Source organism: Chelonia mydas, chromosome 9 (assembly GCF_015237465.2).
Source record: "Chelonia mydas isolate rCheMyd1 chromosome 9, rCheMyd1.pri.v2, whole genome shotgun sequence".
NCBI lineage: Eukaryota > Metazoa > Chordata > Testudines > Cheloniidae > Chelonia > Chelonia mydas.
The window spans coordinates 60,743,333-60,770,687 of NC_057855.1; the positions used below are offsets into that span (position 1 = coordinate 60,743,333).

At 48.1% G+C, this 27,355-nt stretch overlaps 2 protein-coding genes across 8 annotated transcripts in view; both read left to right on the plus strand.

The window, feature by feature from the left end:
• Positions 1-8,931, plus strand: part of ARHGAP36 (Rho GTPase activating protein 36) — an 80,967-nt gene extending 72,036 nt beyond the window's left edge. The window contains exons 10-11 of one of the 4 annotated variants that reach the window (XM_037909503.2): positions 2,932-3,029; positions 7,310-8,931. In XM_037909503.2, the coding sequence (XP_037765431.1) occupies positions 2,932-3,029; positions 7,310-7,568 (357 nt within the window). In that variant the 3' untranslated portion in view covers positions 7,569-8,931. Of the gene's footprint in view, positions 1-2,931; positions 3,030-7,306 lie in introns of all 4 variants that reach the window. The other 3 variants (XM_037909501.2, XM_037909502.2, XM_043522757.1) reach the window with 3 other exon arrangements.
• A 1,893-nt stretch (positions 8,932-10,824) lies between these two features.
• On the plus strand, positions 10,825-26,507 carry LOC102932385 (centrin-2). 4 transcript variants are annotated; one of them, XM_043522698.1, is made up of 5 exons: positions 10,825-10,923; positions 19,354-19,512; positions 21,144-21,272; positions 21,865-22,002; positions 25,543-26,507. In XM_043522698.1, exons 1-5 carry the CDS (start codon positions 10,861-10,863, stop codon positions 25,627-25,629), a joined length of 576 nt encoding a protein of 191 aa, XP_043378633.1. In that variant the 5' UTR covers positions 10,825-10,860; the 3' UTR covers positions 25,630-26,507. The 4 variants fall into 4 exon arrangements, with proteins under 4 accessions (XP_043378633.1, XP_043378635.1, XP_037765561.1 ...); XM_043522700.1 differs by lacking the exon at positions 10,825-10,923 and adding an exon at positions 11,020-11,210; XM_037909633.2 differs by lacking the exon at positions 10,825-10,923 and adding an exon at positions 16,321-16,362.
• Positions 26,508-27,355: the final 848 nt, after the last annotated feature.

Consider the following 27,355-nt stretch of genomic DNA (forward strand, 5'->3'; position numbering starts at 1 on the left):
GTTAAATATATAAATAAGTGTTTTTAATTTATATGTGGGGGTCACACTCAGTGGCTTGCTATGTGAAAGGGGTCACCAGTACAAAAGTTTGAGAACCACTGATCTAGAATTAAGCTCCTTGGCTTATCCAGATGACATTGTACAACTGGCAGACACATTTGAATTCATGATAATACTCTTTGCTCCCTTGGAAAATTGTTGTAGTCCTTGTGGACGTACAATAAATGCCAAGAAGGTGAAGTGGTTGTATCTTGGAAAAGGGATAATAGATAAAGTGTTGAAAGGTAGCAGTGGTGATGTCACAGAACCAGCAGAATGTTATGTGTATTGAGGAAGCTTGGTCACTGCGCCAAGGGTTCCATCAAGAATGAAGTTAAAAGGCAATGTGCCTTAGCTACATGTGCTGAATTGATGAAATTTATGGATTATGAAAACATTCTATTGAGTGCCAAAGTAAAAATGTATCAAACTAGTGTGCTAACAGGGTTACTCACTGGTCTGGAAGCAGCTTCATTAAATAAAACAGACCGCAGAAAGCTGGAGGCAGTCGAGATGAGTTCTCTGAAAGATGGCAGGTGTGAAGTGGAACAATTTTAAGACAAATGAAGAAGTTAGAAGGAGAGTAGGAAGTGAAATCAAGGTATGGGACTGGCTACAATTGACAAGATTTTGAGGGTGAGGACACTGCAGAAGACAAACAAATGAAAGGATGCCAAAGAAAATAATCCAAGCACAACCAAGTTCAGTTCAACCTAAAGGCCGGCCACTGACTAGATGATGAAACATGGTATGCAGGAACATGCCCAGGCTGGGCAGGAGAAACTTATCTACATAGCAAAAGTATGAGCCCACCCATCTGTTTCCTCCCTTAACATCAAATCAAGGGGGAAATGTAAAAAAGGTTGCATCTAATACATAAGGAAAAACCCAGCAACAACAGAACAAGCAATGAGCTGTAATAGCAACTGGAGGTAACTTGTGCCTGTAGCTCAGTGATCAGTATGCTCCATTCCCAGTTCCTGAGTGCACACAGTGTTTCTAACTGGGCTGCATGCCAAACGCAGACTCTGCCAGTTAGAAATAAGTCTTAGGGGACATGGCTTGTCTTTTTGCTGCACATCAACTGCATCAAGTGTGGTTGGCTCCTGACTCCAACTCACCTTTGTTTTAACACATATGATGCAATAGGAAGATTATCAATCACCACGAGTCCCTGAACTGTTACAGCTCAGCCATCTCCACTTGACTGAGCATCCCACACCAGCTGTGCATATAAGTGAATCTGCAGCGCCACAAGGTACGTAATCTGGGGATGGCTTCATGGGCCATGGCAGAAGCAGCGATGAAGAACCCATTAATGTTGTACTGTGGGAAAACAGTTCCAGTCTCAGCCCATTTTTAATAATTCTAGTCTCATGCACTTTGTCTCGTACTCTGTGTACATGTTCAGGAACCTGCTGTGATGATTCATTGAGGCCTGTGTCGCTACATAGTACCCTTCTTCATCATGTACTCCTGGGCTTGTCTCTTTGCAGGCACAGAAAGGGCACATGAGTTCAGTCTCTAGTGCAATACAGATTGGGAAGCCCAGTTATTTAAACCCCTCCAAGACTTTTATTGGCCTCCCTTGATGTCATGATTTTGGGCTACTTCTATGTAATGCCATGCAACTAAAGCTGAGCAAATTGATATTTTTTTTGGGTTAGGAGGCCAAACCAAACAATCCTGAAAATATTTCAGTTTGGTTCAAACAAAACCTGCATTTATTTTTGGTTTCTCTCACTGAAATGAGAAAACTGGGAAAAAAAATCATTTCAGTTTGAACAAAACTATTTTGTTTGACCGCTAACAATTTTTTCTTCAGGTTTTTGTTTTTTACAAAATAAATTTGTTAAATTTCTAAACAAAGTGTCATTTTGACATTGTAAGTCCAAACGTTTCATTTCAAAATGGCTGAACTGAAATGTTTGACTTTTTAAAAAATGTTTTCCATTGTTTTACTGCCCAAAACTATTTGCTGAATTCGATCTGAATTTACTAGCCTCCATCCAACTCTAAATGCAAATTTCCATAACAGTAGCACCCAGGAGGACCTGTCTGGGGAAGCTAGCTTCCACAGCTCAGTCCCTCTAGTTGTGGTCAAGGGGCAGATCCCTAAGCAGAGCTCCACTCAGTGACTACCATCCTGCAGTGCCGTACAAAATAAACTGCTCCATGGGGAGGTGTGGGGGTGGTGTTGCAACAATAACTTCCTTCACTGCTGGTCTCACGCTCTGGCTCTCCACAAGTCCTGCAGCAACCACCTCCGCCACCATGCTGCAGAACCACATATACCTGGCGATGACTTTCAAAGCCCCAGCAGAAATCTCTCTGGGTGACAAGGCATGCAAGTTGAGCCATCTTCCTGGCCTTTATTTTGAGACAAAGACTGGGAAATTATACCTGTTGTTAGGGCCTTATGGGAGTATCCTATGGATTTATGGGAGTTTCACATCTTCTCCCACAATTCCAAATGGGCAACAAGAAGGCCTTTCGAAATCTCCCAGAAGCCATGGGTTCAGGAAAATGTGCTGGAAAGTGCAACCACAACAGTAGAATTAGTTTGGACCCATGGTGCTCCGGGACCACACTGGTCAGTCCTACTAGTTCAGTGATCAATTCTTTACCGGACACTTTGCCCATTGTCTAGGAATCCCTGCAGAGTAATCTCCCAGTCTGACAATGCAGCCTTGTGCCCAACTCTGCTCAGACTCGCTAGGAAAAGTGTGAAGTAATATATCCATTTAAAGTCAGTGCATTGTGTTTGTGGGTAAACAGCACAACTCTTTAGGCCTTGCATCAAACCCTGGTGTGTTTGGCTTAGTTGTTTCTGCTTGTTTTTCCTCTGAGAGGAGCAGGTGCCATATTTACCAGTCTCTGTGACTCTTGCAGGTGTCTCCAGAGGTGCAGCATGACATCCTAAGGAGGCTGTTTCAGAGAGAGCCTGATGTCATTGACTATCTCTTACGCAGGAAGTTCAATACCACTCTGTAAGTCCTTGTCAAGAAAGAATTCGAAGTGGTGGTGCTGGGGTGCCTGGGCCATTAGCTTTGCAGAAACCGAGCTTTTTGCAAAATGGCAGCAAATTCACAACGTCAGCGACAATTTTGCAAATTATTCCTTCTGTCCTCTTTCCTGCCTCCCTCACTCTCTCCCTCCTCCCCAACAGCCCCTTCTGTCTCCTCCCTCTGAATTCCCAGTCTTTTGTCCCCCAGGTCCCTCCTTCTCTCCAAAACATTCCCTACCCCCACTGCTTCCTGTCCCCCTCAAACAGCACATTCCCCCTCCATTCCCTCCTTCCTGCCCTAAAAGCTGCCCTCTTCATCCCCCCACAAAAATTCCTCCCATCTTCTGTTTCCTCCCCCTCACCAATATCCCTCTGCTCCCAACGTCTCTCTGAGGCATGCACTACAGTGCCCTCCTGACTTCATTCCTCTCAACCTCTCCGGGTACGTCTACACTGCACTAAAATACCTGACTCAGGCTTGTGGAGCTCGGGCTGCGGTCCTATAAAATTGCAGTATAGATGTCTGAGCTTGGGCTGGAGCCCGAGCTCAGGTACCCTCTCCCTCTCCAACTCCTTTCACAAACCCATTCCAAACTACCTTCCTGGATGTTGTCTGTGCCTCCACGCACGCACCTGTAACTGTCTGCCTATGCCTACGTACGTGTGCACCTGACAGTGTCTGTGTGCACCTGTGTGAAGCATGCTTGTGCTGTGAGTTTGGCTGTGTATGCGTACATAGACTGTGTTTGTGTGTTTGCACCTGTGCCTGTATTTGTGTATGTGCGGGCACCTGTGCCTCTGTGTATACATTCATAGATTTCTAGATTCCAAGGCCAGAAGGGACCATTGTGTTCATCTCGTCTGACCTCCTATATAACACAGACCAGAGAACTTCTCCCAAATCATTCCTAGAAAAGCATCCAAACTTGATTTAAAAATTGCCAGTTATAGAGAATCGACCATGGCCATTGTTAAATTGTTTCAATGCTTAATTTCTCTCACCATTAAAAATGTATGCTTTATTTCCAGTCTGACTTTGTCTAACTTCAACTTCCAGGCATTGGATTGTGTTTACCGCTCTGCACTAGATTGGACAGCCCATTATTAAATATTTGTTACCTGTGTAAATACTTATAGACTGTGATCAAGTCACCCTTTAACCTTCTCTTTGTTAAACTAAATAGATTGAACTCCTTGAGACTATTACCATAAGGTATATTTGCTTAATCATTCTTGTGGCTTTTCTCTGACCCCTCTCCAATTTATCAACATCCATCTTGAAATGTCAATACCAGAACTGGACACAGGGTTCCAGCAGCAGTCGCACCATTGTCAAATAGGAGGTAAAATAACCTCTCCACTCCTACTCGGGATTCCCCTGTTTATGCATCCCAGGATCGCATTCGCTCTTTTGGCCATAGCGTAGCAGTAGGAGCTCATGTTCAGCTGATTATGCACCACAACCCCCCAAATCTTTTTCAGAGTCACTGCTTCCCAGGCTAGAATCCCTCATCATGTAGAGATGGCCTACAATCTTTGTTCCTAGATGGATACACTTACATTTAGCTGTATTAGAACACACATTGTTTGCTTCTGCCCATCTTACTAAGTGATCCAGATCACTCTGTGTCAGCGACCTGTCCTCTTCGTTATTTACCACCCACCCCAATCTTTGTGCCATCTGGACATTTGATCAGCGATGATTTTATGTTATCTTCCAGGGCATTAATAACAATGTTAAATAGCGTAGTGCCAGGAACTGATCTCTGCAGGACCCTACCTGTAACACACCCGCTCGATGACAATTCCTGGTTTACAATTACAGTGTGAGACCTATCAGTTAGCTAGGTTTTATCCATTTAATTTGTGTCGAGTTAATTTGATATTGTTTTAGTTTTTTAATCAAAATGTCATGTGGTACCAAATCAAATCCCTTACAGAAGTCTAAGTATATTAACTATTACCTTTACCAACCACATTTGTAATTTTCATCAAAAAAAGATATCAGGTTAGTTTGACAAGATCTATTTTCCATAAATCCATGTTGATTGGCATTAATTATATTACCCTCCTTGAATTCTTTATTAATCAAGTCCCACATCAGCCGCTCCGTTATCTTGCCTGGGATCGCTGTCAGGCTGACAGGCCTATAATTACCCAGCTCTTCCCATTTACCCATGCACCAGTGCCTGTGTCTGCTTGTGTCTATGCGTTGTAAGACTCATAGGCCATTTAGCTCAGGTATTTTTAGGTTGCTGGGCTGCTATCCACCCTGAGCCTCAAAGATTCTCAACCCATGTGGCTTACTAAAAGAAATGTGACGGTATCAATTTTATACACTTTATTAAAATGCTTAAACTAAAATCAGACCAAGAAAACGTATCACCAAACCTAAGCTATTATTAATAAATATTAAATTAACTTAAAAATAAAGCAGCTATCAAATCATGATCAAATCAACAACCCAAACAAGTTAGTGTCTATATTGGATTGGTGTGCAAGCATCAAATTAGTTAAATCATCACACTAATAACAAAAACAATCAATCCTTATAAATTCAACAAAAGAATCTGAGAGGTGGCTGTCCACTCGGTTATAAATTCCAACTAAAGTTTTCACCAGTGTCAATCAAATCTATAACTTAAAGCTGGTTCAACCTCTTAATACTGAAACCAAATTATCTAATGTCGAAACCACAACTTCAGAGCCAATTATAAGGATTCGTTTTTAGACTTAAGTTCTCCCCCCCCCATGCTCTCCCTTTCCCCCCAAGATGTTATAATACAGACTTTAGCAGCATACTTGTGAAAAGCAGAAGTTTGATGATTATTTACCAGAAATTACAGATGACCACCTCAAATTTCTCAGGACCTTTCAACACAGAACACACTTTCATGAGCATGTTTATGAGACAATATTTAGGGCTGTTGAAAGCTGGATATTTTCTTTCTGGGGTCTTCCCTGTGTGGGCTTTATGGATGATTAAACACAGGCATACAGTCACATGTCCACCTTCACACCCTAAAAATAAAGAAAATTAAACTGTTGGGACGTCTCCCAGTTAATAATAAACAAAAGATTCTGGGTTTTTTTTTTTTTTTTTTTTTTAAAAAGGAAAAATAAGATACTCATGATCACTGGGGTTCCAAACTCTCCAGCTCTCACTGTCTTCTGGAATCTCATAGAGCAGGAGCTGAAGCTGCAGTCAAGGAGCCAGAGAGTGATGATCTCCTGACTGAGTGCTCCTGGCTGGTAGGCCTTCTTCGGGGTAGGGAGGCTGGTCCAAGGCTGGAGTGGCCTGGCTGTTGATGCCATAACTTCCTCTCCCCAAGGAGGCCAGTCGTGGTTAGCCTGCCTTCAGGGAGCTTGTTGACTGGAAAGGCAGTGCTTCTTGGACTTCCCTTGGTTCTTCTGGTGTTTGAATTCCACTTGCTGCACCTCCCATTCTGGTCTTCAGGTTCTTCTAACAGGAAAAACCTTAGCAACAGAACCAGTCGCTGAACAATAAATTAATTCATCAACAAAATTAAAATACATTCATATTTAAGATAAATTTAGTCATCTACAGTTTCTTCTCTGTTATTCTAAAAAACAGACAAATGCTCTGATTCCTCTTGCAAACAGGAAAGTGTCTATTTTGGAACTGGTCTCTAGGTCAAACAGCTTGTCATCTGAAATCTATATATTGACAGAAACAAGTATAGCTCATCAAGATGAAATCCATTTTAAATATGTTTGTATTTTATATAAAGTCTGTGCGCCTATACAAGCTATTCTCCTTGCAGTGTGCATGCAGCGGGGCCTGTGTGTTTGCCTAGGCCTGTGTCTGCCTGTCAGTGTGTGTGCACGCACGTGTGTCAGCACTGCATGCGCACATCAGGCTCTGTGTTTGTGTGTGCATATGTCTTTAGGTGCATTTGTCTGAAGTCATCGCTGCCACCCTGCTGGTTAAAGGGGCGGGGGTGCTTGGTGGGTGAACCCGACCCCTGGACCGTGGTGGGATGGAGTGGGAAAGTTCAGTGCTCCAAAAGGTGCTGACCAGCACCACAACAGCAAAGATCAAAGCAGTCAAGCAGGCTAGCCAGTAAGGGGTAGCAGCAAGCTTTGCCAGTGCCCCATACGAGCTGTGCCATCTGACTGGGCCTGCCCCGTGGAAGGAGACAGCCCACTGCTTGGAGCCACTCCTGACAGCCTTTCAGAAACTTGCTCTGAAGGTCAGAGTGGTTTGAAAGGTCACCAGCAGTTTCTCTTTTCTCCTAGAAGCACAGACAGTGATACATCTACAGAGAAACATCCTCGCTCCCTACTGGCCAGCCAAACCTGCATGCTGGCAAGTGATCAGGTTTCCTCACATCTGTACAGCCACGTCTCATTCCTAAATCTGCATATTGAGAATAAGCAGACCCAGGGCAGCCGAAGCTCCACCCTCACTTTTAATACATACCAAACGGGGCAACTTGTCCACCACAAAAAGAGAGACTTGGTCACTCAGGAAAGAGTGGGGACATCTTGGGAAGCATAAATCTCTGAGGGGACTTCTCCATTCAAAGTTATCAGCCTTCTAATTCATATCAGTGCAGCTCCCCAGGTGGGAGGCACTAGTATAAACTGCCCAGATGTTTCGCTGCCATATAGCAGAGCTAGATGTTTAGCAGATAGTGCTAAACATGTAGGAGCCCTGTCTACATAAGTACTCTCACTGTTGCTGCCCCAGGGAATTACATTCTGATTTCTGCCAATGTAGACAAGGCCTGAGGATACATTCCGCTGAATTCCTGCCTGGCCTTGCCAATGATTAGCAAGAACGTACAGAACATGTAGAGTTATTTAAAGGGTCGTCTGTAAAATTCTTGTTTGTTAAAGTCTGCTGGAGAGTTAGCATATCACAAAGTTCTGTGTGCGTGTGTGTTCAGGAGGCAGAGTGTGTGCAATGGCAGGGAAAGCACAGTTTGTGTGTCTGTGAGGCATGATGGCAGTGTGTGCCTGTTGCTGGTATCAAGCCTAAAAAGCCCTGGGGCTGCATTTTCATCAATCGAGAAACCTAAGTTGGTGCAGAATATGGCGCCTGCTTGCTAACGTAAGCGGTGCATCTAGTGGCAGCTCATGTTTCTTGCGCTCCGGGATCTGCCTGTTGGTTTCTGGGTGGACTTTAAGGTGTTGGTTTTGGCCTACAAAGCCCTGACCTGCTTGGAGCTGCCTACCTGAAAGGCCTCTCTGCCCACGCTGTGTTGCCACTAGCAGAGGCCCTTGAGCTGGACCCTTATAAAAGGAGAGCACTCTCTGCTAGGGCCCCTTTCCTTCAAATCACTCGCTGACAAGGTCCCCAGTAGTCCCAACCTGTTGACCTTTCAAGGCATGTTGCAAAGCTCATCGGATGGGATGGGCACAGGGGTAAGTAGAGGCAGCTAAAGCCAGGTTTGTCTAGGAGGAAAGTGCACTGGGATTTTCAGCTAGACAGGTCACATGACATGGGGGGCTCAGACAAGATCAGGAAGGAGAAGTGGTGCTGCTCTGGATGGTGCTTTGTAACTCCCAGGTTATTGTGATTGTAAATGTGTGGTAAGTATCTCCAGAGCTTTGGATGGGAGCTCTTTGGGCTGGATTTTCTTTTACGTCAAAATAAATAAATATATATGAAAACCAAAAAGAGTAACTTTAACATTTTATAAAGGCATAATAGCACCTTGTGTTAAGATTAGATCCAGTTTTTCATTTGAAGCAAGATTTCAACCTCTTTGTTTTGGATGGAGAATGCAATGTATCTCCCCCCAATTTACAGCTCATGAATTGTGGGTAAAGACTGAATTTTCTGAGCATTTTCAACTATATCTGTTTATGCGTTCATTATGAATTAATAATAATTAAAATTGAAACTCTGAGATGTTTTTCAGACTCTGCTCTTTTTTCATAACCCTTTTGCTAACAAATGGCTGGTTTGTGTCATTCACAATTTCCATCTAATTAAAACTCATTGCCAGTTATCCTCAAATGTATATTTATAGTAATTAGGCTGGAATAAAAGGTAACATTTTTGTTCTGTTTTCCTTATAGTCACATTTTCCTTTACTCAGACTAGGTGCCATTTTCCATAACTTACCGTGGGACTGAAGCATTAAAATTGCACATGCCCTCAGTAAGGGTGCTTACTACTTCAAGGGGGGGGAAGTGAGGTGAGACAGAAGGATGGTGCCCCTAGTAAAGATGGCCACCATTTCCTATTTTTAACAATGGACCTGAAGCTGACTGGAACTGTGCTCAAGAAAAGTGGCCATCATTTTATTAAAGACTTTGCTATCATACTTCTCAATCTTCAGAATTGCCAACGTGTAACAGAACATATGAAAAATGTCTGAACTTGGGAACACTTGTGTTTGTTCACTGTGCCATAATTTGCAGATTATGATGGTTTGCTACTGTAAAATGTTTAAGGACATTCTCTCTGTTTAATTCATACAAACTCCTTTTTAAAACAGGAGTTTTACCATGTGTCACCACCAGGCACCACCCCAGCTCCTCAGCACCATTTGAACACTGCACTTCTATATTCTCAGCAAGAGTGTTACTACTTGAGCTACAGTAACCTTCTTTGAGCAGCCACTAGAGGAGAAAGAGAGAGAGAGACACACACACACACACTCTGAGACCTCTCTCTCTCTCTCAGACACACACACACACACACACACACACGCACGCCACTGGACGGGGAAGTCACACACACACACACACACCTCTGTAGACTCCTTGAACTAAGGACTCTGTTTAATTCTTAGCTGTGTGAGACGGCTGTGGTCTTGTGGTTCAAGCAGGAATAAGAGTCAGACATTCTGGCCTGTATTCCCAGCTCTGGGAGGGAGAGGAGTGTGATGTAGTAGTAAGAGCAACAGTTACAGGCAGCATATTCAGATTCTGTGTAAGGGGCAGGATGGACGCAAACTGGCTCGGCTTTATTCTTAGCTCTGCTAGCTCTGCTCTGCTTGTTCAATTTCTCAGTTATCTTATTTGTAAAATGAGGTGGCTAATACTTGATTGCCACCTAGGGGAGATGTATGATGTTTTTGCTGAGTAACAAGCTCTGGGAAGTGGAGTGCTTGAGCTGTGACTGTAGACCCAGTGAACCTTCCCCTGAGAGAAAGGACATTTCCGTGAGGGTGTCTCCTTGTCCTCTAAAGTGGGAGCCCGCTTCAGCTGAAATGTAGTACACTTAAGAGCTCTGCTTGTCATGAAAGTCAGGCTGCCACTAGTCAAGAGGGCCTTGCCTCTTGGCTCTTTTGTTGGCAATGGGACCAGAACCACAGGTTATGTGGAGCAGCTGTTGTTGTGTAAAGAGCTGGAATGTGGCTGGGGCAGGGGATTACCAGGGTTGCCGTCTATGGGTATATCTATACTGGATACTAAGCCCAGATCTGAGGGGCTCAAGCTAATGGACTCATAGTTCCAAGCCCAAGCTTGAGCATCCAGACTGCAGTGGGAACCCAGGCCTCACAACCATGCTGGGAGAAGTACTGGAACACCATGGAAGAGAAGCATTGCTCTTGATGAGGGAACTAGAGCAGGAGTGAGATGACCTGAAGGCCCAGCTCTGGCAAATGCAGGGTAGGAGGCATCCGTGCCCCTGAGGGTTGCAGTCTTGAGGGGAAAGCAAGTGATGGGGTGTTCACCACACATCAGCCCTGAAGGGGTTAATGTGGCTCAGCAGGGACTAATTAACCTGGTAGGCTACACCTGGAGGAAGATTTAGGCTTGACTGACAAGGACTAATTGAAGATGGAGCCCATCTGGGCAGGAGTAAGCAGGGGCTTGTATCAAAGCAGGAAATGCGAGTAGAAGAGGCTGCAGTATGGAGGCTCATAGCTACTCTGAGACTACTGAGAAGACAGGTATGAAAGAGCCGAGGGAAACAGCAACAGAGTCAGAGCTTGAGCAGACTACAGTTGCATAGTGTCCCTCGGCCTGAACCTGGAGTAGGGGGAAGGCCTAGGTCCCAATACTGGCCACTGGGAAAGTGGTACAGATGTGGAAGTTGCTCTGAAGACTCCCTGAGATGGGTTATAGGCAGTTTGTCACAAAGAGACAGCAAGCTGAATACTGGAGAGCAAGCGGGGGAAGCGAGTGATGGAAGGGGCATTAGATTCTTAGACCCAGTCACAAGGAGACATCCCCTGTGGTGAGTAAACCCCTTTACACTCACCCTCTGGTGCTCCCTAGCACCCACTGTGCCAGATAGCCATCCTGGTCCCTCATCCTCTGCCATCCTCTAGCACCCATAGCTGCTCCATCCTCTGGTCCCTTGCCCTCTGCTGCCCTCTAGTGCTCGTACAGTTTAGCTGCCCCAGCATCTGTCCTTCACCCTTGGCTGCCCCCAGCACACATTATACAGTATAGCTACCCTGCCCCTTGTCCTCTGCTGCCCCCTACTGTCCACTGTGCAGTATAATTGTGCCATCCCTCACTCTCTGCAGCACGCAAGTGTCCATTATACAGTATAGCAACCCCTGCCCTCTGCCACCCCCTAGGACTCATTATACAGTATAGCTGTCCCATCTATTATACAGAATAGCCACCTTGGCCCTTCTTCCCCCTCCTCTGCCCCATAACATCTATTATGCAATATAGTCAGCCTGGTTATCATCCCTTGTCATCTCTGTTGGAAGAAAGAGCAGGTTGACCCAGAGACGGATATGAGTACGGGCTTCTTTATTGTTATACTTGTTCCCCTGGACCCAATTGTCCAGTAAGCACTGAATTGATTACAACAGATTCTTTTTGTTTGTTAGTATGTATGTGCTTACATCCATTACAACACCCCAAAAACCCTTATTAAGTAATAAAAACACCCATTTTGGTAGTAAACCCACCCTACATATTACACAGGCATGTTACCTTGAAAATATATTTCTTTGTACCAATTGGTAGCCACAAATCTCCCTGGTCAGCAATTCTCAGGGGAGGGAGGAAGAGGCCATGAGCCAGGGCTTGTTTATGTAGCTGGGAAAGGAAGGGAGGAGGAGATAACACTGCTTTACCCAAAAGGTATCCTTTAGATCCTCACATTTCTTATGCAGCTGCAACACTTATCAATTCTTACAAGCAACAGGGAAGGGCAAAATATGGCAACTTATTTATTAAACAAAGAACTACAGCCTTCTTATGCCTTTGTCCCCTAAGGCCATGTCAGCACATTAGCAGTTTCCCAGGTCTCTACTTAACCAATACATATCCTAACAGTCTCCTGCTCCTAACACCCATTATATAGTATAGCCATAGAATATCAAGGTTCGAAGGGATGTCAGGAGGTCATCTAGTCCAACCCCCTGCTCAAAGTAGGACCAATCCCCAATTTTTGCCCTGATCCCTAAATGGCCCCCTCAAGGACCGAACTCACAACCCTGGGTTTAGCAGGCCTCAAACCACTGAGCTATCCCTCCTCCATATTTAAAAAACAAAAACAAAAAAACCCACCCATCCCAGTCCCCAATCCCTTATCTTCTGTCACCTCATACCGTCCATAATACAGTATAGCCATCCTATCCTGCACCCTCTGCTGCCCCCAGGGACCCCTTGTGACATACCTGGGGTACAATCTAGACTGGCGAGTAGCTGCGTCACCCCAGCCCTCTTACTTGGGGTGCCCTTTATACTGCTTTGTTGCTGTAGCCTCCAGTCTGGATGGCTCACAGGCAGCCTCCAGTACCTAGCACTCCCAGTTATGTCTGTGTGCACTTGCGACCTGCTGGTCACACTCAAGTTTTTACCTGCATGAATTATTCTACAGGGTGACCCCTGCACATGCCCTGTCCCAGACTTTTCCCCAAAATGTGCATCTTGTTCTACCCGCACCCTCTCCTGCACAAGCTCACATAAAATCTGTCATTTTGTTAGGGAATTGCTACAATTAGGAATCTTAAACCTAGCCCAGGAAGCTGTTTTAGTCCCAGGGCTAAACTTAGCCCACAGAAGCCTACCTTTAGTAACCCTAACTCCAGGTTGGGGAGCCCTACTGATCCCAGGTGTAACCCTATCTTAGAGAGGCCTACCATTAGTAACCCTATCCCTATCTTGAAGATCCGTACTGGCCACCAGCCTCATCCTAGGCCAGGGATCTCTATCTTTAGTCATCCTAACCCTAGCCTGGCAAGGTCTAGTGACCCCAAGCATAGCCCTAGCCCAGAGATACCTATTCCTAGTAACCCTCACTCTATATTGAGAGCCCTACTGGCCCCAAGCTTAATTCTAGCCTGGGAAACTCTACTGGCCACAGGCCTAATCCCAGCCTAAGAATCCCTACCCTTGGGTCTCTAACCCTAGCCTGGGAAGTCCTACTGGCCCCAGATCTAAACCCAGCCTGCAGAGCCCAATCCTTAGTAAGCCTAACCCTGGGTTGGGAATCCCTACTGACCCAATGCCTATTCTTAGTAACCATAATCCTAGCCCAGGGAGCCCTAACATAGGGCCTCTGCCCTAAGTAATTGTAATCCTAACCTGGGGAGCCCAGCTGGCTCCAGGCCTAACTCTAGCACAAGGACCCCTATCCATAATAAACCCAATCCTAGCCTGGAGAATCCTACTCATAGTTACCCAAACCCTAGCATGGGAAGCCCTACTGACCTGAGGCCTAATCCTAGCCCAGAGACCCATACCCTTTATCACCCTAACCTTGGCCCAGGGAACCCTGCCCTTAGTCACCCTAACTCTAGTCCAGGATCCCTTCAAGCTCAAGGCCTAAACATAAGATGGGAACCTTTACCCTTGGTGATGCTAACCCTAGCCCAGGGAGGCTTAGTGACCTCAGGCATAGCCCTAGCCCACAGAGGCCTGCCTTTAGTAACACTAACCTTAGCCTAAGGATCCCTCTTGGCCACAGGCCTAATCCTGGCCTGTGGGGTCCTACCCTTAGTAACCCTAACTCTAGTGCCAGAAGCCCTACTGGGCCCAGACCTAACCATAGGCCAGGGACCCCTACCCTTCATAACCCTAAGAAGGGGACCATTACTCTTGGTAAGGCTAACTCTAGCCCGGAGAGTTATACAGACCCCAGGTGTAACCCTACTCTAGAGAGGCCTACCATTAGTAAGCCTAACCCTAGCTTGAGTGTCACTACTGGCTATAGTCCTACTCTTAGCCTGGTGATCCCTAGCCTTAATAACTGTAATACTAATCGGGGAAGCCCTACTGGCTTGAGGCCTAAATCTAGCTCCTAGGGACCTATAATAAGTAACTCTAACCCTAGTCCAGGGTGTCCTATCCTTAGTAAACCTAACCATAGCACCACAAACCCTACTGGCCACAGCCTAGGGACCCCTATCCTTGGTAACCCTAACCTGAGCCAAGGGAGCCCTAACCCTAGCTCTGGGAGCTGTACTGTTGCCAGGTATGACCTTGGCCAAGAGAGGACTACCGTTAGTAACCCTGACCCTATCTTGAGGATCTCTGCTGCCACAGGTGTAATTCTAGACTGGGGATCCCTATCCTTAGAACCCCTAGGGCAAGTCACATTAGCTGCAGCCTGCCAACCCCGTAACGTTGTCCCACTGCACCAGCAACCTCAGGAGCTGCCTGCCAACACCAACTCTATGACCCAATGGGCCTCAGGCCTAGCCTTAGCATGGGAACCCAAGTCTCCCTTCCTCCCCAAATAAAGTTGCCTCCACCACATCCACAAGGGGGAGATTCATTCCCATCCTGCCAAAAGCTTGAACTGCTTCTTCACTGCCTAAAGCCTACCCTATCCCCACACCTTCCCCAGGAATCAGTAGTGTATAATCAACTTTTCCCTATGCAGCTGCTAAACTGTTAACTTCCATCCTGCCAAGAGGGGACAGTGTGGAAATAAAGTTAATATAAAAATGAATCATACAAGGCATACTGAAATGATTGTGTTCATTTTCAAGTTTAATTTGATTTAAACCTTAATTTAAAGAAATCTTCCTGTCTGCCTGTATGAGACTGGAGCAGTGTGTGTGTTGCCAGAATTAGGAGGAACATAATGACGTATTCTGGTGCTCTCAAGTGGCAAAAGAGCCTAATTACATGAGTGCTTAAAAAGTAAACCCATTTTCAGTTAAATGTGAGAAGCACTTATAAATTACATAAGGAGACTTATGTAAATAAGTTACACATGAAAAAGATTTGATCACCCAGTATTTAATGCTTCTGCATGCACTATCTGTACTGCTGACCTCTCCCTCAGCCTTCCCTCACTCTTATTCAGAAAAAAGAAAAGGAGGACTTGTGGCACCTTAGAGACTAACAAATTTATTTGAGCATAAACTTTCATGAGCTATAGCTCACTTCATCATGCATCCGATGAAGTGAGCTGTAGCTCACAAAAGTTTATGCTCAAATAAATTTGTTTGTCACGTAACCAAAGAGCGGCCTCTACTTCCCAGAGAGGTTTCCTGTATATTTTGCTGTAGTCCTCCAGTAAACCTCACTTGTTAGAGTTTATTTCCATCAAATTTCCCTCTTATTGGGTGAGAAGTGCAGGGGAAACCAGCGCTCACACAAAGCTGTGAGCAGGCCCATCACAAAGGCACGGTTTATCCTTCTAACTAGTCCTCAGCTTGTCTTCTGTGGAATCACTAGGCAGGGTCACTATCAGACACTGCTCTGGGTACTCGCCTCTCTGGAAAGAGTCCCCCTGGCCTCTCTGGCGATCCGTCTGTTAAAAGGGTGGTGGCGGGGGCACAGGCAGGAAAGACGCTGCTCGCACGGCAGCGGAGGGGAGAGAGCGCAGCGTCCCTGGGTGGCTGTCCTTCCGCCTGCATACCCTGCCCACAGAATGCAGCAGTAGGATTTCTGCTGCAATGAAGCAGACTTCCGTTTATTTCATTCACCTTCTTGTACCTGAGTTTCTCTCCATGCCCTGACGGAAGCAACCCTGAAACAGCGAAACCCACAGAGAGACCCGGGCTGGGCTGCCCGCGGAGCGCCCCGCTCGCGGCCCCCGGGGATGGGGGGCGGGGAAGGAGACGGCCCCAGAGCACGGCGATGCTGTTCCCAGAACGAGCTGCGCAGGCACAGGGGACACCTCGCCCGACCCCCCAGCCCAGGCCGATCGGCGCTTCGCGGGGCTCGCAGCCCCGCCACCACTAGCTCCCGGCCCGCTGGACTCTCCCGCGAGCCCCAGGGGCTTCCCTAACGTGCGTCACCGCCGCTTCAGCCAGTCAGCGCCGCTCCTGGCGCCCCGGCCACTCCGTACCTCGGCCAATCGCCATGCAGAGTGGTCTCCGCCTTTCGTTGCCATAGTACCGGCAGGGGCGGGATTAGCCAATGGGGTGGGGTGGGATTGTTGTCGGCCTGTTGCCCCGGGCGGGATGGTGAGTAGGGATGGGGAGATACGGGACCCTGCCCCGGGTAGCTAGGGCGCGTCCACACTGCTCGGTGAGCCTGCCCAGAGGCAGAGAGAGGTCGCCTGAGGCCCTGGGCCGGAGCTGCTGGGGGCCACCGCAAGGGAACCTTGGGCTCGCGCTCCCCTGCCGCCGGTTAGACCAGCTGCCTCGCCCAGGGCCCCGCCCCGCCCCATTCCCCACGGCCCCGCCCCATTCCACCCATAGCCCCGCCCCTTCCCCACGGCCCCGCCCCATTCTGCCCCTTCCCCCACAGCGCCACCTTGTTCTGCCACTTCCCCCAGCAGCCCCGCCCCCGTTCCACCCACAGCCCCACCCTGTTCCACGCCTTCCCCCACAGCCCCACCCCATTCCGCCCCTTCCCCCACGGCCCCACCCTGTTCTGCCACCTCCCCCAGCAGCCCCACCCCATTCTGCCCCTTTCCCCGTGGCCTCATCCCCACTTGCTCCTTTCCACCGACCCGCCCGTAGCCCCGAGAAGCTCTGTACCCCTGCCGCAGCCCCTGGGCCATGGTGGAGAGCGAGAGCTCCTCCAGCCCGGGGCCACAGCGGAGGGTCGGGTTGCCAGGCATTCAGTTTTTGACTGGAACAGCTGGTCGAAAAGGGACCCTGGCAGCTCCGGCCGTTAAAAGTCCAGTCGGCAGCACAATGGGAGCCCGGCGCTAGGGCAGGCAGGGAGCCTGCTTTAGCTCCGTGCGACTCCCAGAAGCAGCTGCCAGGTCCGTGCGGCCCCTAGACATATGTGTGGCGAGGAAGGCTCCATGTGCTGCTCCCACCCTTAGTGCTGGCTCCACAGCTCCCATTGGCTAGGAACCATGACCAATGGGAGCTGGGGGGATGGCGCCTGCGAGCACAAGGGCAGCACGCAGAGCCTCCCTGGCCACCTATGTGCCTAGGGGCTGCAGGGACCTCGTGCCCTTTTCCTGGGAGCTGTGGTAAGTGCCACCAGGACCCTGCACCCCAACCCCCTGGCCCAGCCTGGAGCCCGCTCCTGCACCCCAAACTCCTCATCCTGGCCCTACACTCAGACAGAGCCCTCACCGCCCCCCCGCCCCCCAGCCCAGAGTCCCCTCCCACATCCAAACTCCCTCCTGGAGTCCGCACCTTGCACCCCCTCAACACCTCAACTCCCTGCCCCAGCCCTGAGTCCCCTCCTGCACTCCACACCCCTCATCCTCGGTCCCAGCTCACAGACCCCAGCTGATAGACCCCAGCCGGAGCTTGCACTCCCTTCCATACTCCAACCCCCTGCCCCAGCCCAGAGCCCCCTCCTACCCCCCAAACTCCTCATCCCCAGCCCCAGCCTAGAGCCCACATCCCCAGCCAGAGCCCTCACCTCCTCCTGCACCCCAACCCCCTGCCCCAGCCTGGAGCCCTCTCCTGCACCCTGAACCCCTAATTTCTGGCCCCACCTGGAGCCCACACCCCCAACCCAGAGACCATACCTTCTGCACCGCAACCTCCTGCCCCAGCCTGGTGAAATTGAATGAGGGTGGGGCAGAGTGAGCGATGGAAGGAGAGGGATGGAGCGAGCAGGAGCAGAGTCTTGGGGAAGGGGCGGAGCAGAGGCAGGGCTGGGAGTGGGGCAGCAGTGTTTGGTTTTGTGCCATTGGAAAGTTCGCAACCCTAGTGGAAGGAGATTTTTCTGGGTGCGCCAAATTCGCAAGGGGGCCCCATGGCCCATGTGGTAATCTGTCAATGAGCCTGCCTCTGACTTGGGTTGGAGCCCCAGCCCTCCACACACACATTGTTCTGACTCAGGTCAGTGATAGAAGGAGGGTGACCATATTTCCCAAAGAGAAATCAGGACACTACGCGGTGTTTAGGAGGTCCCCCCTCCCCTGCGTGGGGTTGGCCTTAGGGGGTCCCCATGGCTCCGTGTGGGGCTGGCCCAAGATGCCTGGCATCACTGCTCACCCAAGCCCCACCGTGTAGGGCTGGCGTTGCCGCTCACTTCCCCCCTGAACATTCTTCCACACCTTATTATGGGGGCATTCCCCATGTTTTTGGCAAAAATAGGCATTTGTCCCGCTTGCTCTTTCCAACTGATCATCACTTGGCAAGAGCAAGTGGGACAAATGCCCAGTTTTGCCAAAAAAATTAGGATGTCTGGGACAGGGCTTAAAAAGGGGACAGTCCCAGCCAAAACAGGACGTACGGTCACTGTCATTAGTGAGCGTTCTGGGGGGCACGGATCAGCATTCACCTCGTGCTCCCCATCAGTACCCAGCCCAAGCTGGGGGGAAGCTAATGATCCAACCAGTGGACCAAATTCGGTGATGAATCCTGGCCACATGCCTGAGGTATGTTGCACATATGCTAAGAAGAAGAGAGCACTCTAGACCTGGGTCCTAGGCCCTGCTAGTGGGGGTGGGTCACGGCCAAAGTCTCCCTGAGACTTGGGTCCAAGCCCTGCCATTTCACAGTGTGGATGCAACCCAAGAGACAGATCCGAGTCAGATGGTCTGTGTAGTGCAGTATGGATGCATTAGCATGGCTGTGAGACCAGGGTCCAGCAATTATTCTAAGCCCAGTTCACAATTCAGTGTGGACGCTCAAGTGTAGACTTGGAAACACTGAGTCCACAGGCTTGGTTCCCACAGACCCGGGTCCCACAGACCCAGGTTTTATAATGCAGTGTAGACATACCCTGGGAGGTGCCCTTTGTGAGATGGGGTGGGGCAGGCAGTCTGGGTCCCTAATGCTAGTCATCCACCTGGTCTCTTGTTGTACAAATAGAAAAGGAGTACTAGTGGCACCTTAGAGGCTAACCAATTTATTTGAGCATAAGCTTTCGTGAGCTACAGCTCACTTCATCGGATGAAGTGAGCTGTAGCTCACGAAAGCTTATGCTCAAATAAATTGGTTAGCCTCTAAGGTGCCACAAGTACTCCTTTTCTTTTTGCGGATACAGACTAACACGGCTGCTACTCTGAAACTTGTTGTACAAATGTTTCCAAGGCTTCTAGCTCGAAGAAAGTGATGGAAGGGGCAGCGACCCAGAAGAAGAAGGTGGCACCCAAGCTGGTACTCACTGAAGAACAGAAACAGCAGTTGCGAGAGGCCTTTGATTTGCTTGACACCGATGGCACCGGTACAGTCGACGTGAAGGACTTGAAGGCAAGCAAGAAATCACAAATACACTGTGTGCTTGTTGCAAAAAGGCCTAGAGCAGCAGACAGTAAAACAGGTCTAGTGCTGTAGCTTTCAATGCTAAAACTTGTGTGTTCAAGAAAACTCAGGGGTTTTGGTAAGAGGGGGTTTCCTCCAGCTCCATACTTCTCACCTGACTGCTGGGTCCCCTGCCAGCTGCCCCCTTCTTCTCCAACATCAATCTTTGGGGTATAGCTGACCAGACAAATCAGGGACATAGATCCAGAGACTCAGTTTTGTGGTTGTGGGTTAGAGTCTAAGAAATCTTCCACTGTCATGCAAACCACTTTATTTCTTATCCAAAGTAAAGATCTTTTCTGTTGCTTTCACATTTGCTGCACTAAGATAACATAGTCTATATAGTAGGAACTTTATTCTGAGGTTTCCAGAAACCAGGTACTACTGCATAATATACTTTGTGTGATTCATTACAACTAAGGGGTAATACTGCAGTAAAATGAAACACACATTCTTTATCTCCGTCTATGTATGTAACCCGTAGTGGTGCAATAAATATTTCCCTAATCATCTATAATTGGTACGTGTTTGAGGAGATTAGATGCTTCAAAGGCTTGGGAATGGGATGTAGTGTGTTTCGCTTCCAGATTGCTGGGTCAAATCCAACCCAAGGCAATAGTGACTGAAAGTCATTGCCATTTGATGGCATAAATTTTGTAGAGTGTAATAAATTTTGTAGAGTCTCAGTCCTGGTATCCCAATCACAGGAGAAAACCACACCATAAGTGGCATTCTTTGATCTTGTTGGCATCTCAGCAGAGGTGCCAGTTTGAATGGACCTTGCAGACTGAACATGCTCAGACCTCCTAGCGGTAGTCCCTCCAGGGAAAGTTTGAGGCACATTGGAAAGGCAGGGTGGTGGAAGTCTGCACTGCTGCAGTCCATTCTGTATCTGTTTCTATGTTCCAGATAAACAGATTCAGCCTTCAGGGCTGTTGATCTGGCATGTTTAACAAACACTAAATTCTGTCTCATACCCTATTTAAAGGACACTATCCACTTAAAAGTCACATTTCTGTCTGACCTAATTGAACAGATTAGAGAAGGAAAAACATTTTCTTCTATTCCTGCCCCCCTCCATTTGTTTACACAGCGCTTCTGACAACAATTTGGGAAGAGTCAGTTTCACTGTCTCCTCTTTCTGGTAAATCAGTTTCCCCTGTGTATATTTGGGACCGTCACACAGAAGCAAAGGAGAGAAAAGCATTTTAAACTCTGTGTGTGGGGGGGGGGAGTATTGTGAAACTTCAAAAATTGGTAGAGAGACTCAGGTCTTGGTGTAGTATAGTATCATTCATTGGCGCTGTAAACTGGATTCTTTAACTCTGAATGCCAAAAAGCAAATTTATAAGGTCAAAGACATCAGGGTCTTGTCCAGAATAACTGCTTCACATGCAGTGCAGGCCATCTGCGACACCTGCTCTTTGTCATGTCCGTTGCCTTGCTAGCATTTATTATTTGACTTGCCGTAGCACCTTGTGGTTCCATCCCCATTTTTTTTCATAGTGTGTGATGTGGTTTCAATTGTCTCCCCCTCTTCGCTTCTATTTGCATTGCCAGCCTATTTTCCATGTTTGCAGGTGTCCATAAGGGCCCTTGGGTATGAACCCAAGAAAGAAGAGTTGAAGAAAATTATATCAGAAGTTGATAAGGAAGGGTCAGGGAAGATCAACTTTGATTCCTTTTTGTATGCGATGACTCAGAAAATGGTATGTAAATTGGGTTAGCCACAAAGGTCCTGGGCATCCTTAACATGAAGGGCTTTGATGGGAATTTAGAAAACTTAAGACCCAAGAGAGTCCAGCATTTCCCATTCAATACTAACCAGAATTCAATAATATTAGAAAGAGGGGGCAGGGGGAGAAGCCAGGTTGGCTGCTAAAGACAATCATGAACAAACAAGCGATAAATCAAACAAATAAGAACAATTTAGCATCCATAGAGAAATCCTTATGCAAGACCCACTGAAACACTTCAGCCCTACCTGTTGTGCCATCTCTGACATCTGCCCTTTCCCTCAGTAGATCTAATCCACCTCAGTCCTAAATTGGCCCACTACTAGGATATTCCAGTCCTGGTCCCTCATACTCTTCTTGCAACTTTGTTCATGGCTTTTCCTTAAGTAATAAAAGAGAATGGCAAATGTTCAATAGTGGCAACAAATGAACTCTGCAGTGGCCAGGTGCCATCCAAGATATCCTCTTAGCTTAGATTCTTAGTAATATGCATGAGAAGGGATGTTAGAATGCTGGTGGTTCCCCTTCACATTTGCGTATCATTGTTCTGCGCTTCTTTGTTAAGTCTGAGCCAGAATCCAGAGAGGACATTCTGAAAGCCTTCAAGCTCTTTGATGACAATGGAACTGGCAAAATCTCCTTCCAAAATCTCAAACGTGTGGCTGGTGAGATTGGGGAAAACCTCACAGATGAGGAGCTGCAGGTTTGTAATGTACATCTCTTTGCTTTTGGACAATGTTGACATGAGTCTTTGTATCATGGAAGATTAATTTAGCTATTAGGGAAACTGTGCAATGTTCTGAATCCATCTTACCTTCCTAGTGGCATCTTCTCGTTGCTACTCTAGTTTGTGAGTGTGTAACACCGACAGACCCCGGTCATTGGCGGGCAGGATCAAACCTGGGGCCTCTGGAGCTTAGTGCATGAGCCTCTACCGAATGAGCTAAAACCTATATGGCTATTAGCTAAGGCTGTAGAGCAGACTCATTAATCAATCTCTCTCTCTGTCAGTGGTCTCCAACCTTTTTATGCCCAAGATCACTTTTTGAATTTAAGGGCAACCCAGGATCTATCCCGCCCCTTCCCCGAGGCCCTGCCCCTTCCCCAAAGCCCTGCCCTGCTCACTCCATCCCCACCTCTCTCCATCGCTTGCTGTCCCCCACCCTCACTCACTTTCATTGGGCTGGGGCAGAGGGTTGAGGTTAGGGAGGGGGTTCAGGGTGCTGGCTCTGGGAGGAGGTTCAGGGCTGGGGCAGGGGGTTTGGGGTGCTGGCTCTGGGAGGGAGCTCAGGGCTGGGGGTTGGGGTGCGGCCTCCCGCCGGGTGGCACTTACCGCAGGCGGCTCCCTGTCGGCGGCGCAGCGAGGCTAAGGCAGGCTTCCTGCCTGCCCTGGCCCCACACCGCTCCGGGAAGGGGCCAACATGCCTCTGCGGCCCCTGGGAGGGGAAGCGGGGGGCACGTGGCTCTGCACACTGCCTCTCTCTGCAGGCACCGCCCCCAAAGCGCCCACTGGCCACTGTTCCCCATTCCCGGCCAATGGAAGCTGTGGGGGTGGTGCTTGCAGGCAGGAACAGCAGCGCACAGAGACCCCTGTCACCCCTCCCTTCCCCGGGGCTGTGGGGGCATGCTGGCCGCTTCTGGGAGTGGCATGGGGTCGCGGCAGGCGGGGAGCCTGCCTCAGCGGCAGCCTTGCTACACCGCCAGAGATCGCGATCAACTGGGAGAGTCCCTAGGATCGACAGGTTGGTGACCACTGCTCTAAGTGGTGTCAGTGCCACTAGATGGGACAGAACACCATATCCAGGAGGTGTGTGGGTTACATACTTCCCCTAGTTGAGGAAATGTGTCCCGAGCTTCAGAGACTTCCCAGTTCAAATCCCGGACGAGCCCCCCCTTGTAACACTGATAGACCCCCGTCGTCGGTGGGCGGGATCGAACCTGGAGCTTCTGGAGCTTAATGGATGAGCCTCTACCACATGAGCTAAAAGCCATATGGCTATTAGCTAAGGATTTAGAGCAGACTCATTAATCCAGGGGTGGGCAAACTATGGCCCGCGGTTCGCATCCAGCCCACCAGCCACTTTAATCCAGCCCTCAAGCTTCCGCTGGGGAGCGAGGTCTGTGGTTTGCCCCACTCCAGCGCTCCAGCTGGGGAGCAGGGTTGGGGGCTGCTCCGTGCGGCTCCCAAAAGCAGCTGCATGTCTCCTCTCCGGCTCCTGGGGCAACCAGGGGGCTCCGCATGCTGCCCCCTGCCCCAAGTGCCGCTCCCATAGCTCCCATTGACTGGGAACCGTGGCCAATGGGAGCTGCAGGGGCAGCACCTGCGGACAGGGCAGTGCGCAGCAGAACCGCCTGGGTGTGCTTCCGTGTAGGAGCCGGAGTGGCGTCATGCTGCTGCTTTAGGGAGCTGCTTGAGGTAAATGCTGCCCCGAGCCTGCACCCCTGAGCCACTCCCCCATGTCCCAACTCCCTGCCCCAGCCCTGAGCCCCTCTCCCCCTCCAAACACTTCGATCCCAGCCAGGCGCAACCTCCTGCACCCCAAACCCCTCATCCTCAGCCCCGCACCCACAGCCGGAGACCTCACCCCCTGGTACCTTCTCTCCACCCCAGCCCAACGCCCCTTCCTGTACCCTGAACTCTTCATTTTTGGCCCCACCCTGCAGCCCACACCCCCAGCCAGAGCCCTCACCCCCGCCCGCTCCCCAACCCCAATTTCGTGAGCATTCATGGCCCGCCATACAATTTCTATACCCAGATGTGGCCCTCGGACCAAAAAGTTTGCCCACCCCTGCATTAATCTCTCTCTCTCTCTCTCGGGTTATGTCTACACTGACAATTGAACGAATTGTGAGCAGCGCATTGTCTTCAGGAGCGCTCTCCTGCTGACAACGCAAACACTGCTCGTTCTGGGTGCAAGGTTTTTGTTGGCAGGAGAGCTGACAAACAGCGGCTAAACTGCACGCATTTTAGCGGAACGGCTGTGGCCACAGCCATGTTGCTAAAAGCTGTTAGGGTAGACAAAGCCTAAGTGGTCTCAGTGCCACTAGAATGGGACAGAACACCACACCTGGGAGGTGTGTGGGTTATAAGTGGGGAGAGGGGATTAGGAGAGGGGATTTCTGCCTTCATCTGAAACATCAAATATTAGCCAGAGAGGGAGGGAGGATATTGGATTTGACACAGAGGAGCTGCTGTGACAAATGATTTGTTACTTAGTGCAGATAAGCAATAATCATTCCCTTAATAGATAACAAGACTGGAACATTCCTTTCTTACCTTTCTCTTTGCTTTAGGAGTCTTTCCTGGAACTCTCCCATTTCCATATACCTAAAAGGGTCATTCACTTTTTTTAGTTCCTATGCAATGAATGGGCAGTGCAAAGTGATGTATGATTTATCATGGCCAGTCATGGTTACATCTCATCTGATGAGAGCATTGTTTCATTTGTGATATGTGGCTACTCTCATTTGGCTTTGCAGTTCTCCTTTTTTGCACCACTTAGACTGTCGTAGTCCTTCTCAACTGTATATATTTATATAAAAATCATCACAGGTCAGTAATGCATTGTAAAGACAGAGCAGTTGGAATTTTACAATTGATCAAACTCCAGGAATTTAGAGCAACATGCCTGGACAGTAGCAGAACCAGTAACATATTTTCTGACCATAGAGGGTCTTGTTGATAAAACGATTACAAGAAATCTGTGCTTAATAACAAAATGGATAAGGAAAAATCCCACTGGCAATCTTTTTTTTCCTTCTTAGTCTGACATTTACATCCCTTTTCTGGGCGAGCACAGTAGCCCATACACTATTGCAGCCACTTCTTACAGCTTTTAAACTCCGACTCTTCACTGTGTCCTCACCAGTGGCTTAGTGGAGTTGCAGTGCTCTGGATTTACACTGTTGCAATACCTCAGGAACTTCTTCCCTAGCACTATATTACCCAATGCATAGCTTGAAATAGGGTAGGTGCTTTGAATACTTCGGATGTGAAAGCTGCTTGAATAAAACCCTGTTTGCTTTCCATTCCTCTCCCCTAATCTGCTTTAATGTACTTCTTCTGGGTGCAGTTTGCCCCTTTGTAGAGATCCAGCACAAGAGCTATGCACTGCTTAGGTCCCATATAAGCCCTATTTTGAGTGTGTGTTGCATAGACCTTGTGCTGAAACTCTGTGAAGGGATGAATTCCTTCTTCTCTGAGCCCACCTAATCTGGTCTCTGAATCCTTACTGTTCTGCAGGAAATGATTGATGAAGCAGATGTGGATGGAGATGGGGAAGTGAATGAACAGGAGTTCCTGCGGATTATAAGGATGAACAGCATGTAGCTAGAAGTTTCTCTTTTCTTTTTACTCAAATTTTTAAATACAGTTGGTAGGTACACCTGTTTTTTCTCCAGCCCTTCTTCATTCTCCTGGGGTGAAAAATGGGGGATCACCATCAGCATTTTTCAGAATCATGGTTGCAGTGGGACTGAATTACTGATTTTTAGCTGTCTATATCCTAATGTTTGATTCCATTGCAGAATTTTTAAATGATCTCAGGTAGCATTCTGGGTGTAGGGTAAATATTGACTTGTTTGTTGATTGTTTTCATGTTCCAATGTGATAACTTCGTTCCCCTTTTAATTGCTTCCAAAAAGGCAGGGGAATGGACTTTCATGAATAACAGGAAATATTTTTAAAAATATACTTTTTAAGAAGGAGCCAATCCCAGAGACTGATCCCAGAAACCCAGATCAAAATCTGTTCCTGGCACATACTTAGGCCCTGATCCTGCAATCAGATCCATGCTGGTGGACCCTGTGCCCATGCAGAGACCCATTGACTTCAAAGGGGCTTCATGCAGGGGTCCATCCATTCAGAGCCAATTGCAGAATGGGTTCTTATTTGTCTGTAGCATTCACCTAGAAAGTGAGATGCATGTATCTGAGACTTTTAAGTTACTTTTGATTTAGCCCAGTGTGGGAATTTGAGGTGTTTCACTTTAGCAATGGGAGAGTCCCAGTGCAGTGAATTGGTATAGAAGATGCATTGCAGATGGTGAACTCTGTCATCACCCTTCCTGAAGTACACACTGATTTGTTATCAGTATTTTATCCTCTGGCCTGATTTTGCACTCTGTTTTGGAAAACACTGTGTTCATTTGTTATATCCATTGGCGCTAATTATTTTCTGTATCCCAATAAAACTTGTTTATAACTTTTTCTCTTCATGGATTAGTTCTTTCCACTGCTTTGGACTCTTCATCCATAGCATGATATTCCACATAAATGTTTCCCTTTTATAATTTCATGGATGAACTTTGGTACCCAAGCCCACTGCATTGTGGATCTCCTGCACCCCACTGACAGCGATTCCGGGGCTAGTGGGAGAGGACTCCTGCTTTCTGTATGCTAGAGAGTGCCTTGAAGAGCAAAGACTGTAGAGGCACAGGGTCTCCATACAGCTCATTCTGGCCACTGGCAGTTCCCTTGAGATCCATGCATAGCGTCATGGTATTTAATAATAGGGTTTTTGCATGAGGCCTTAAACATGGAGTGTGACATATTGGGCATACGTCAGTGTCAAACTGTGAACTCCCTTTTGTTTTGTGAACACCATTTCTGATTGTAACCTTCATTGTGGGCTTCCCTTTACTTGTAACCTCCATATTGGATTAAGGCACCCACTTTGTGCTGAAACCCAACCTGGCCCTGACAAGACCGTCTGTTCTAGACACTGTCCTGTTCACGCTGGGCTGTAGGACACTTCAAGGAGGGCTAACAATGAGAGAGCCATTAAGGGCCATCAAAGTTGAATGACTCTTTACTTCCTAGTAGAACAATGGGTTTTCTATCAGTAGCGCCATTGACTTTGAATGACTGTCTACCCAGAAGCCTCTTGTGGAGCTGGAGCCTGGAATTCCTCTAGATGAAACACATGGGCAAAAAGGGGGCAAAGATGTGTGCTTTCGAGCCAGGGGCCAGACCACTACCACATGCCAGATGACCAGGCTAAGGAGAGGAAAGGCAGGAAGGACTGTCTAGCCTATGGATTCTGGCCAAACCTAGGA

Bases quoted from the DNA above. Each gene is read 5' to 3' on its own strand.
- LOC102932385 (XM_043522698.1), top strand. From the start codon at position 10,861: ATGCGAGTAGAAGAGGCTGCAGTATGGAGGCTCATAGCTACTCTGAGA. The intron at 19,513-21,143 runs GCAAGCAAGAAA...CCATGTTTGCAG, and splicing joins TCGACGTGAAGGACTTGAAG to GTGTCCATAAGGGCCCTTGG. The intron at 22,003-25,542 runs GTTTGTAATGTA...ACTGTTCTGCAG, and splicing joins TCACAGATGAGGAGCTGCAG to GAAATGATTGATGAAGCAGA.